At 44.0% G+C, this 13,397-nt stretch overlaps 1 protein-coding gene across 3 annotated transcripts in view; it reads right to left on the bottom strand.

Moving 5' to 3' along the window:
• LOC121543435 (ankyrin repeat and sterile alpha motif domain-containing protein 1B-like) overlaps positions 1-13,093 on the bottom strand; it is a 286,881-nt gene extending 273,788 nt beyond the window's left edge. For all 3 annotated transcript variants that reach the window (XM_041853304.2, XM_041853303.2, XM_045208911.1), the window contains exon 1: positions 12,431-13,093. In XM_041853304.2, coding sequence (XP_041709238.2) covers positions 12,431-12,561 — 131 coding nt within the window. In that variant the 5' untranslated portion in view covers positions 12,562-13,093. The remainder of the gene's footprint in view (positions 1-12,430) is intronic.
• Positions 13,094-13,397: the final 304 nt, after the last annotated feature.

Here is a 13,397-nt window from a genome sequence, read left to right as displayed (position 1 = left end):
AAGAAGCCTTTTGGACCTAATCTTGGCGCTCCGGTACCACTTGCCTTGCGGTAGCAGAGAGAACAGTCTATGACTAGGTTGACTAGAGTCTTTGACAATTTTTAAGGCATTCCTCTGACACCACCTGGTATAGAGGGCCTGGATGGCCCCAGTGATGTACTGGGCCGTACGCACTACCCTCTGTAGTGCCTTGCGGTCAGAGGCTGAGCAGTTGCCATACCAGGCAGTGATGCAACCAGTCAGGATGCTCTCGATGGTGCAGCTGTATAACTTTTTGAGGATCTGAGGACCCATGCCAAATCTTTTCAGTCTCCTGAGGGGGAATAGGCTTTGTCGGGCCCTCTTCACAACTGTTTTGGTGTGTTTGGACCATGATAGTTTGTTGGTGATGCGGACACCAAGGAACTTGAAGCTCTCAACCTGCTCCACTACAGCCCCGTTGATGAGAATGGGGGCATACTTGGTCCTCCTTTTCCTGTAGTCCACAATCATCTCCTTTGTCTTGATCACGTTGAGGGAGAGGTTGTTATCCTGGCACCACACGGCCAGGTATCTGACCTCCTCCCTATAGGCGGTCTCATCGTTGTCGGTGATCAGGCCTACCACTGTTGTGTCGTCTACAAACTTAATGTTACCTACCCTTACCACCTGGGGGTCGGCCCGTCAAGAAGTCCAGGATCCAGTTGCAGCTACAAGAAGAATATCAAATGTTTAGAGAAAGAGAAATGAGGGAAAATGTATGAGAGAAAAGAGACAAGGTGAGAGAGAGGAAACCAAAATGAAAGAGGGAAAGAGAGGAGAGAAGCTGAGAGAACGATCCTCAGAGAGAAAGAGAGAGAGGAGAGACCGATCCTCAGAGAGAGAGAGAGAGAAGGAGAGAGCGATCCTCAGAGAGAGAGAGAAGGAGAGAGCGATCCTCAGAGAGAAAGAGAGAGAGGAGAGACCGATCCTCAGAGAGAGAGAGAAGGAGAGAGCGATCCTCAGAGAGAAAGGGGAAGAGGTTGAGTAGACGGTAGTGTTGTTGTATTCTCTCCTTCCTTCAGGGTTCCCAGGTATGAGATCTTCCCCCTGCCACCACCTTGGGCAGAGACACAGTACACCTTCACCTCTGCTACACCTCCATCATCCCTCCTTCTCTCTCCCTCCCTCTTGCATTTCTCCCTCTCTCCCTCGGCCTGCTTAGATCCGCTACCTCCTAATCTCCCTCCCTCCCTCCTTCCTTCCCTCCCTCACACCTACCTTGCGTTTCCACTCTTTCTCCGCCTCTCCTTTTCGAAGTCAGTCAAGTCAAGCCAGATATATTTAAAGTGCGTTTCACCTGGGTCTCTCTTTCCTTCTTTCTGGAGTGTCATTGAGCAGAAATGTCACATGGAATATCCAAGCAGGAAACAGGCCTTAAGGTTACAAAAGCCGATCAGTGGTTTTGGAGGATTTCCGTAAAGCTATTTGTTTCTTTAGAGACAGGCTAATTGGCTGTTACATCAATCAGACATAAAACATTTTGCACAAACTCATAAAGTAATAATAAAATAATCCACACAATAACTCATACCCAATTGCTTTTCCTCCCGAATTCAATTGCTTTTGATGATATGAAAAAAAGGAGTACCTGACTCACAGAGAATGATATATTCTCTATTTTTCATTGCAGTCAGGGAGTGGTGAATATTTTATATCCTTTTTAAAAAGAACTCATTTGTCATGTATTCCACCTAGGGTCGTATAAGGAAAGGAAAGTTCTGGTTATATTGAGACATACGAGCTCTATCCCAACATACTGGTTTAAACTCCAATGCAGAGTTATGGTGATAGGTAGTGAAGGATTATTTTTGCACATCAGTGTGTGTGTGTGTGTATGTGTGTGTTTCTCATTCTTTCTGAATTTCAAAGTGTGTGTGTCGGAGTTTGCGTTTGGGAATTGGAGGACAATCTGTTGGCGTCAGCTCGGCCTGATGGGAAATATGGCCCATTAGGGGCCGTCACTCAGAGTAATTCACTTCCTGGTTCCTCTGCTCACGCTCCAGCTCCGACGGCAACGAGAAATGGGCGAATGGGAAATCAATTACCGAGGGAATTAAGAGTGCATCATAGCCCCGGCTGGTTAAGCCCTATCCATCACCTCGTGACAGACACACAAATGAATGAATCTACCACCTCTCCATCACACACACATTGCAATGTTGTTTGATAGAATGAAGCTGAATGTCAGTTGAACTCAGTCATAGGTGTAATAGTACTTCAGGACAGGGTTGAGATCAGCTGAGTCACACACACCCTAAGAACTGCTGACCCTTTCTCCAATTCCATTGTGTGCATGGGAGGCCTGTCTTGAGACTGCAAATGTCATTGGAGTGCCAATCTGCCTGGTCACCACTAAAGCTGTCCCGACTGTTCACACACACACACATACGTTTCACATGCCAATTCACACACCCAAAACATTCAGGCATACTGCAGCTATAAATACAGTGGGGGAAACAAGTATTTAGTCAGCCACCAATTGTGCAAGTTCTCCCACTGAAAAAGATGAGAGAGGCCTGTAATTTTCATCATAGGTACACGTCAACTATGACAGACAAATTGAGGAAAAAAAATCCAGAGAATCACATTGTAGGATTTTTAATGAATTTATTTGCAAATTATGGTGGAAAATAAGTATTTGGTCACCTACAAACAAGCAAGATTTCTGGCTCTCACAGACCTGTAACTTCTTCTTTAAGAGGCTCCTCTGTCCTCCACTCGTTACCTGTATTAATGGCACCTGTTTGAACTTGTTATCAGTATAAAAGACACCTGTCCACAACCTCAAACAGTCACACTCCAAACTCCACTATGGCCAAGACCAAAGAGCTGTCAAAGGACAATAGAAACAAAATTGTAGACCTGCACCAGGCTGGGAAGACTGAATCTGCAATAGGTAAGCAGCTTGGTTTGAAGAAATCAACTGTGGGAGCAATTATTAGGAAATGGAAGACATACAAGACCACTGATAATCTCCCTCGATCTGGGGCTCCACGCAAGATCTCACCCCGTGGGGTCAAAATGATCACAAGAACGGTGAGCAAAAATCCCAGAACCACACGGGGGGACCTAGTGAATGACCTGCAGAGAGCTGGGACCAAAGTAACAAAGCCTACCATCAGTAACACACTACGCCGCCAGGGACTCAAATCCTGCAGTGCCAGACGTGTCCCCCTGCTTAAGCCAGTACATGTCCAGGCCCGTCTGAAGTTTGCTAGAGTGCATTTGGATGATCCAGAAGAGGATTGGGAGAATGTCATATGGTCAGATGAAACCAAAATATAACTTTTTGGTAAAAACTCAACTCGTCGTGTTTGGAGGACAAAGAATGCTGAGTTGCATCCAAAGAACACCATACCTACTGTGAAGCATGGGGGTGGAAACATCATGCTTTGGGGCTGTTTTTCTGCAAAGGGACCAGGACGACTGATCCGTGTAAAGGAAAGAATGAATGGGGCCATGTTTCGTGAGATTTTGAGTGAAAACCTCCTTCCATCAGCAAGGGCATTGAAGATGAAACGTGGCTGGGTCTTTCAGCATGACAATAATCCCAAACACACCGCCCGGGCAACGAAGGAGTGGCTTCGTAAGAAGCATTTCAAGGTCCTGGAGTGGCCTAGCCAGTCTCCAGATCTCAACCCCATAGAAAATCTTTGGAGGGAGTTGAAAGTCCGTGTTGCCCAGCGACAGCCCCAAAACATCACTGCTCTAGAGGAGATCTGCATGGAGGAATGGGCCAAAATACCAGCAACAGTGTGTGAATACCTTGTGAAGACTTACAGAAAACGTTTGACCTGTGTCATTGCCAACAAAGGGTATATAACAAAGTATTGAGAAACGTTTGTTATTGACCAAATACTTATTTTCCACCATCATTTGCAAATAAATTCATAAAAAATCCCACAATGTGATTTTCTGGATTTTTTTTCCTCAATTTGTCTGTCATAGTTGACGTGTACCTATGATGAAAATTACAGGCCTCTCATCTTTTTAAGTGGGAGAACTTGCACAATTGGTGGCTGACTAAATACTTTTTTCCCCCACTGTACATACAGCAGGGACCATCAACTAGATTCAGCCATGGGCCAAGTTTTTCTTGAGCGGATGGCCGGGGGTCAGAACATAATTATAAATAATTGGTAGACTGCAAATTGACCGCAAGAAGCCCAAACACTGTACCGTTTACACCTTCTGTATCCTGTGCATGTGACAAATAAACTTTGATTTTATTTGATATAGTGTGTGTTTACCAGAGACAGTAATGTGAAGAACAACATGATCTGCACCAAAGTCAGATTAGGATATAGGCCAAGGACTAGATAAAGTGTATTTTTACTACAACTTTTTGCTACTACTTTCACCACTTTTAGTCTTGAAATCTTTTGTTGTTTACTACACTACCGTATTCACTCTGTTTATCACATGGCCTCACATGTGAATCCTTAAAGAGATGGGTGGGGCTAAGGATGGGTGAACGATGCTGAATGGGTGTAGACAAAGAAGAGCTCTCCAGTAGGTGTACCAAAACATTCACGGGCCATTTTCTAAAAAGTGGGGTTACAAGTTTATCAACTTTCAAAGCAGAATTACTTCAAAGTCTTTACTTTTATCCAATATAAAAAACACAATTTCAAATCTTGCTACATAGGACCGAATCCAGGTGGTGGGTCACATGTGTATACAGTCACATATCTCTCTATTATGCGTGGGAATAATTTGGAACACATTTCCAAAATTAAAATCACTTTTGATTTGCTGGTGTGTTTTTACAGTCTTTTATGTCCCCAGACTTGGGGGGCCGTACATTTGGTGGCCAAATAAAATCAACCGCGGGCCGCCAGTTGGGGTCCCCTGACATACAGTATAGTCATACATATATTCATATATATACACAGCTGTCCAGCTCAACTAGGATGGGAGGAGAGTGAGATCAAGAACAAGTGATGGACATACTTTTTAATGCATATCGTTTCACGACACCATAAGACCATCCTTATTCAAAAGACAAAAAAGGGCCTCCTTCCCAAATATATTCTACCCACTGTCTTGGCATGGTGTGATTTATCCATTGTCTTGGCATGGTGTGATTTATCCACTGTCTTGGCATGGTGTGATTTATCCACTGTCTTGGCATGGTGTGATTTATTCACTGTCTTGGCATGGTGTGATTTATCCATTGTCTTGGCATGGTGTGATTTATCCATTGTCTTGGCATGGTGTGATTTATCCACTGTCTTGGCATGGTGTGAGTTAGCCACTGTCTTGGCACGGTGTGAGTTAGCCACTGTCTTGGCATGGTGTGATTTATCCACTGTCTTGGCACGGTGTGATTTATCCATTGTCTTGGCACGGTGTGATTTATCCATTGTCTTGGCATGGTGTGAGTTAGCCACTGTCTTGGCACGGTGTGATTTATCCACTGTCTTGGCATGGTGTGATTTATCCACGGTCTTGGCACGGTGTGATTTAGCCACTGTCTTGGCACGGTGTGATTTATCCACTGTCTTGGCACGGTGTGATTTATCCACTGTCTTGGCACGGTGTGATTTATCCACTGTCTTGGCATGGTGTGATTTATCCACTGTCTTGGCACGGTGTGATTTATCCACTGTCTTGGCATGGTGTGAGTTAGCCACTGTCTTAGCATGGTGTGATTTATCCACTGTCTTGGCATGGTGTGATTTATCCCAGAACAAGTACTAGTATACAAGTCAAAGGAGACAGGAAGGAATGTGTATGTGTGTCTCTGACACTTCCTCTGCTATGTACAGGTCAGAACCTCATTAAGTACAATGACAGTCTGGCCTCCCATTCATCATCTCCACTTCCATGGGCTGGGTCCCAATACTCTGGAAATGTCCTCCTTCCCTTGGCCTCTTTCCAAAATTGTGTCCTGTGCTGGTCTCCTAACAGGCAGTACTTGTCCTTGCTAATTCAGTTTTCCAAATGTGTTTATATGTATATGTAGTCTAATAACCTACGATATGTGCTATGAAATGGTTTTTATGGATTTGCAGGAAAGGTGGCGAGGGAAGGATGCAATTTTTTTCCTCCGTATTGAGATGCAGCCCCAAGTCTACCTTGTGGCTCCTGACACAATACTGATTGAAGAGGGATTTCCAGCGGCACTAATTAATCCAATCTGAAGGTTTTTCCGGCCACTGTCATGGATTCCGAGAATTCCCAAAACGCTGCTGTCAACAGAGATGAGTCCGTCAACGTCACCACTAGAAATGCTGGGTAAAAAGACACTGCCTCCATAGATAAGGAATGAGGTGGTGATGAGATGTGTGTGTTAGTGTGTGTGCGTGCTTGCGTGTGTACGTGTACAAAAGGAGGGAAAGAAGAGATAGAGGAAAGAAGAGGTAGAACAGGGGGAAGAGACTGAAAGAGAGAAGAGAGACAGACAGAGAGAAAGAAAGAGAAAGAGAGAGACAGAAGTAGAGAAAAAGCTGTATCCAAACAGAGATGGATTGAGAGAGAAATAATATATCTAGACTTTTGTGTTTGTGTCCCACCACACACATACTGACACCTTAATCAACTACTGATTATTCCCCCTCCCCCTCACAGAGCCAGAAGCACACTGACGCCAACACACACTACTTGTTGCCCAACACACACACACACGAGATTAAAAACAGGGCTACATATGCTGTAGATATGCTACAGTGATAATGCTAGCTTCCTTCCTTTAGTCCTTGAACCACTGATCACACACACAGATACGCAAACACGCTCACAATCATCTAACATAATAACTTATATTTAAATGAGTGGACTGTGGAATGCTTGTTATCTGTAATGAATATAAAATGTTTTACAAAGCGTTTTCTTAGCCCCACACACACACACGTGATGAAGTGAGCTCTAGAGTGTCCTAACAGTATGTACTGTTCCTACTGTTATACAGGGTTGATACATTACTGTTATACATTCAACATCTCTCTAATGTTGACACAACTAAATGGAACTTCATCAATCTCAAGAGTTACGTTGAGTGAGGAGTGAGTGTGTGTGTGTGAGAGAGAGAGAGACAGAGAGTGTGTGTTCCCGCTTACATTCTCCACAGTTAACCTCTGACCCATGTCTACCCCTCCTCCAGACTACTTATTCTCTCTTTATGGATGGTCCGTTACACCCCTCCTACGTACATATCTGAGGTGGTCTTCCCATTTGGTTGGTTTAGTCACACACAGAGTACACACACACACAGTCACACACACAGTACACACACACACAGTACACACACACACAGTACACACACACACGCATCAGAGGTGGTGGTCCCAGACTAGGCGGTTGAATAAAAACAAACATCTGTGTTGGCCTGCCAAGGCCAGCGGTTCAGTTTAGTGGTCCACTAAATCATGAGTGCTGCTGTGGTGAAAAAAGTGAAGTTTATTACCGATTCAAAGTGTTATAATAAGACCAATTCTGAGTGTTGTGGTTAGAAACTATTACAGAAAATAAACAACATGTGTTATTTTCTCTCTGGTCTTCATAGACTGATACATACTGGGAAACTATCTCTCTGTGTGAAATTGCAGTGTTGAGGTATAGATATTATACACAAAACACACAGATACACACACACTCCATTCTGGGTTAGCGATCTGCTTAAGATTCCAACACAAGTAACAGAACACATCAGAAAATACACACACACAGTATCTCTCTCTCCATCCATCTCTCTGTTTAAATTGGCACAAGTGACAGAGACAAGCCTCCCCTGTGTTTATTTTTCATATGATCTGCTGCTTGTGTTGGAGCCTTGAGCGGATCACTGCTGTGTGTGTGTGTGTGTGTGTGTGTGTGTCCTCTGAGAATCACCACCTCTTCTCACATCACTTCAGCACTGTTTGTTTGTGGAGGAGGATGACATACTGTACTCTCAGCCACACGCTGATCAAAGGGAGTTTCTCTATGTGTGTCTGTGCAATTGTAGAACCCCTTCAGTGACAGTAGCCACTAGAATAAGGAGTGACGACAGAAAGCACCTACAAGAACCAGGACTTGACTCTCCTGTGTAGCTAGTGTGTTCAACGTATCTGGCATGTGTTGGCTTTTAAATATTTTCCTCCTTTCATCACACCATCATCATTTCCCACATATTGCAATGGACTAGCATTATTCTCATCATGTGGTAACGTTAGTCATCACTGTAATAACTGTATGATTACGTAATAGGCCTACGGTAAATCCAGCTTCATCATCATCATCATCATTACTGTGCCTCTACATAAAACCAGGCGCTGATACATGCAGAAGTTAGCATAACATAATCAACAACGACCATGTAGAGCTAGTATATTTGAAATATGACCATGGCCATGAGATCATCCACTATGTGGTGCTGAGAGGTTCTTGAAAAGTGTGTCACAGCTACAGTGGGGAAAAAAAGTATTTAGTCAGCCACCAATTGTGCAAGTTCTCCCACTTAAAAAGATGAGAGAGGCCTGTAATTTTCATCATAGGTACACGTCAACTATGACAGACAAATTGAGAATTTTCTTTCCAGAAAACCACATTGTAGGATTTTTAATGAATTGATTTGCAAATTATGGTGGAAAATAAGTATTTGGTCACCTACAAACAAGCAAGATTTCTGGCTCTCACAGACCTGTAACTTCTTCTTTAAGAGGCTCCTCTGTCCTCCACTCGTTACCTGTATTAATGGCACCTGTTTGAACTTGTTATCAGTAGAAAAGACACCTGTCCACAACCTCAAACAGTCACATTCCAAACTACACTATGGCCAAGACCAAAGAGCTGTCAAAGGACACCAGAAACAAAATTGTAGACCTGCACCAGGCTGGGAAGACTGAATCTGCTATAGGTAAGCAGCTTGGTTTGAAGAAATCAACTGTGGGAGCAATTATTAGGAAATGGAAGACATACAAGACCACTGATAATCTCCCTCGATCTGGGGCTCCACGCAAGATCTCACCCCGTGGGGTCAAAATGATCACAAGAACGGTGAGCAAAAATCCCAGAACCACACGGGGGACCTAGTGAATGACCTGCAGAGAGCTGGGACCAAAGTAACAAAGCCTACCATCAGTAACACACTACGCCGCCAGGGACTCAAATCCTGCAGTGCCAGACGTGTCCCCCTGCTTAAGCCAGTACATGTCCAGGCCCGTCTGAAGTTTGCTAGAGTGCATTTGGATGATCCAGAAGAGGATTGGGAGAATGTCATCTGGTCAGATGAAACCAAAACATAACTTTTTGGTAAAAACTCAACTTGTCGTGTTTGGAGGACAAAGAATGCTGAGTTGCATCCAAAGAACACCATACCTACTGTGAAGCATGGGGGTGGAAACATCATGCTTTGGGGCTGTTTTTCTGCAAAGGGACCAGGACGACTGATCCGTGTAAAGGAAAGAATGAATGGGGCCATGTATCGTGAGATTTTGAGTGAAAACCTCCTTCCATCAGCAAGGGCATTGAAGATGAAACGTGGCTGGGTCTTTCAGCATGACAATGATCCCAAACACACCGCCCGGGCAACGAAGGAGTGGCTTCGTAAGAAGCATTTCAAGGTCCTGGAGTGGCCTAGCCAGTCTCCAGATCTCAACCCCATAGAAAATCTTTGGAGGGAGTTGAAAGTCTGTGTTGCCCAGCGACAGCCCCAAAACATCACTGCTCTAGAGGAGATCTGCATGGAGGAATGGGCCAAAATACCAGCAACAGTGTGTGAAAACCTTGTGAAGACTTACAGAAAACGTTTGACCTGTGTCATTGCCAACAAAGGTTATATAACAAAGTATTGAGAAACTTTTGTTATTGACCAAATACTTATTTTCCACCATAATTTGCAAATAAATTCATTCAAAATCCTACAATGTGATTTTCTGGAAATGTTTTCCTCATTTTGCCTTTCATAATTGACGTGTACCTATGATGAAAATTACAGGCCTCTCTCATCTTTTTAAGTGGGAGAACTTGCACAATCGGTGGCTGACTAAATACTTTCTTTCCCCCACTGTATGGGGTAAACCAAAGAAAGTCAAAAATACAACAGAAAATATATATACAGTGTGTGCGAATGTAGTAAGTTATGGAGGTAAGGCAATAAATAGGCCATAGTGCAAAATAGTTACAATTTCGTATAACACTGGAATGATAGATGTGCAACAGATGATGTGCAAATAGAGATACTGGGGTGCAAATTAGTAAAATCAATAACAATATGGGGATGAGGTAGTTGGGTGGGCTAATTTTAGAAAGGCTATGTACAGGTGCAGTGATCGGTAAACTGCTCTGACAACTGAGGCTTAAAGTTAGTGAGGGAGATAAGAGTCTCCAGCTTCAGAGATTTTTGCAGTTCGTTCCAGTCATTGGCAGCAGAGAACTGGAAGGAATGGCGGCCAAAGGAGGTGTTGGCTTTGGGGATGACCAGTGAGATATACCTGCTGGAGTGCAGACTACGGGTGGGTGTTGCTATGGTGACCAGTGAGCTAAGATAAGACAGGGATTTGCCTAGCAGTGATTTATAGATGACCTGGAGCCAGTGGGTTTGGCGACGAATATGTAGTGAGGGCCAGCCAGCAAGAGCATACAGGTCACAATTGTGGGTAGTATATGGGGCTTTGGTGACAAAACGGATGGCACTGTGATAGACTACATCCAATTTGCTGAGTAAAGTGTTGGAGGCTATTTTGTAAATTACATCGCCGAAGTCAAGGATCGGTAGGATAGTCCGTTTTACGAGGGCATGTTTGGCAGCATGAGTGAAGGAGGCTTTGTTGCGAAATAGGAAGCCGATTCTAGATCTAACTTTTGATTGGAGATGCTTAATGTAGCAATCAACCCATTCAATAACCACACACACAATGTATTTTATGATGCAGGGAATAAGCCTGAGGTGGTTTACAAAACCTTGTCCAGATGGACAGTCTATAGACCACTCACTGTTTCACAGATTTGACTGCATGGACCATTGCCTTGCCTTGACCCAATAAAAGGCCTAACTTTCAGTGTAATACAGTACAAATAAGACACACTCACACACACACACACAACAGGCCTTCAGGGACACAACTTTCTGTCAAAGCAAGCTTGTGCTTGGAATACATAGCACAGGCCTATTCAAGCATCGCATGTGACGCCAGCAATGTTGTGGATCTGGGACAGATACTGTACCACATGGCAGTTGATACGTACATAGTTGTTTTATTACTTTTCCTAATTTATCTGTAAGATGTAAATATTGTGGTTTTTATTGTTCCTGGAGGCTGTTGCCGTAGTGATAACCAAAAGATACCTTTAGCGCCATCTCTTTACGTGCAGTTTAAGTACACGCACGCATGCACAGTTCCCATGCTCCCCCTCCCTCTTGCTTCCAATTCTCTCTTCCTTCATAGGCGTACGCCCTTCCCATCTTCAGCTGTCTTGTTCCTCACTCTCGCCCGTCAGTGCACCTCAACACGGCTGTAAAAGCCAAGCACTGCTGCACGGCCTGAGGTGATGCTCCTCCCTCCTGTACGCCCTGTCCTTTGATCTAACTGATCACCTATCTCAGGCCTCTCTTCTTTACTGACAGAGATAGAAGGAGAGGCCTGGTGGAAAGGGACTATTCTCACAGTCTAAAGTTGTCTTCATACGAGGCTAAAGGTTCCATTTTGGCCTGAAAGACTATCCTTTTATGAGGTTACAGCATAACATACCGCCGGCCAATAAACAACATATCACAAACACTCGGTCTAAGTTATGGTCATTTAATTGTAGCCTAATTAAATTTATCGATTAAGCTAGTTCATCAATGAAGGCACACTGGGGGGGTGTATGTAAGAATGGTCTGGTTACTTAAGACATAAATGAATGTTATTCGATTTGTAACATATCATACGGATTGTAACATATCATACTAAAAAACGTCCCAATCCATACGAATTGCTCTGAGACCAGGTTGAAATTGACAAATATATCTACAATGTAACATCAACATTTGCACTGGCAAGTGGCAATTGATATGCTGTATTAGGCTACAGGTCTGTGCTGGCAACTCCACCTTGGGACAAAACCATGCATCATTATAATTTATAGCCAGGGTCAGTGTAAAAGTGCACAACAATTTGACAGCTGTCAAGATTCAGATACAGGCAATCTTATGCACAGTTTGTGCGCCAAATTCATATCTAACGCAAAGCCCCTTCTCGGACACAAAGACTACAACCAGGCTTGAGCAGAGGCTGCCTCGGGCTATCCTGAATTATAAATTCACATAAAGTAATTGGTCTCACGACATGTAGTTTTGGGGTTTGCGTAAAAGTGCTATGCTACAATTTTGGCGCAACAGCCCATCTTTTTCAACGTAGACCATCAATAGAAGTATGGTAATAGGAGTATCAATTTGGCAATCTTCATATGACATGAAAAAATGTATGTTGATGACTTCGCCTACCTCAGTAGGTTGGGCAGAGGTATGGAGCCCGAGGCTGTCCCCAGGATTCCCTTTTTCCCACTCAGTAATTTCTCCACCAGGAACACATTCCCGGTCCGGGCCGCTTCTAGTAGTTCTTGTTCCTTCCCCATCCCGACCGAAATTCTTCTAATCCCGGATTTATAATCCCAAACCGGTATGTAGAAAGAAATTGACGGCGGCGGGGATCCCCTTTCACTGTCTCGTGTGAAAAACCATCTCAGGGTGTTCTTTTTACTGCATGTTGCAGTAAGCGTTCCCTCAAATAGGTAGGTTATCGTCCGCGGTGTGCTGCAAGGTTGGCTGAGCAAGGCTCAGTTGCAGAACGAGTCCATTGTCGAACCGAACGCAGGAATGAGGAACCGTAAATAGCGCATTTTGCACGGTGCTGCCTGCTGCAGCTGGCTCGAGGGAACGACGAACAAGCCGGTTGCCAAACGGAGACCGCCACTCGCTCTCTTCGACTATTTCGTCCTCTCTTCCAACAAACACACTGTGTCGTGTCCTCTCGTTGTATGTCTGTCTGTTATTGTAGCATCCCAATCTCTCCCTTTCTCTCAGTTCTCCACTTTCTTCGAACAGCACTCGCCACAGTGCGTAATGGTCTCCTGCCGAATACAGCGTTGTACAGTATGGGCGTGGATGGCGGGGTTACAGCACCAACAGGAGGCGAAAAGGCTTTGTTATTTATTTCCCAACTAAAAAAGTCACAGATTATATGAAAAGGCTCCTATATTCGGATAGCAGTCAGCTTTTGGATCAATATCGATTTGTATATTCAACTATTGAGCGAATAACGGGTGCACATTTCATTATTATTGGTTTATCAAGATAACCGTCTAAAATACATCAACTATCCGTGGATGCTGTAAAACAAAAAATATGGCCTATATACTGAAAATAATAGCAGCCTATGCCACCTGTTTGTGTGGCAAAACAAGCAAGAGAC

Source organism: Coregonus clupeaformis, chromosome 28, assembly GCF_020615455.1.
Source record: "Coregonus clupeaformis isolate EN_2021a chromosome 28, ASM2061545v1, whole genome shotgun sequence".
Taxonomy (NCBI): domain Eukaryota; kingdom Metazoa; phylum Chordata; class Actinopteri; order Salmoniformes; family Salmonidae; genus Coregonus; species Coregonus clupeaformis.
Note: the sequence above shows the minus strand (reverse complement) of the source record. Positions and strands in the feature narration are given on the sequence as shown.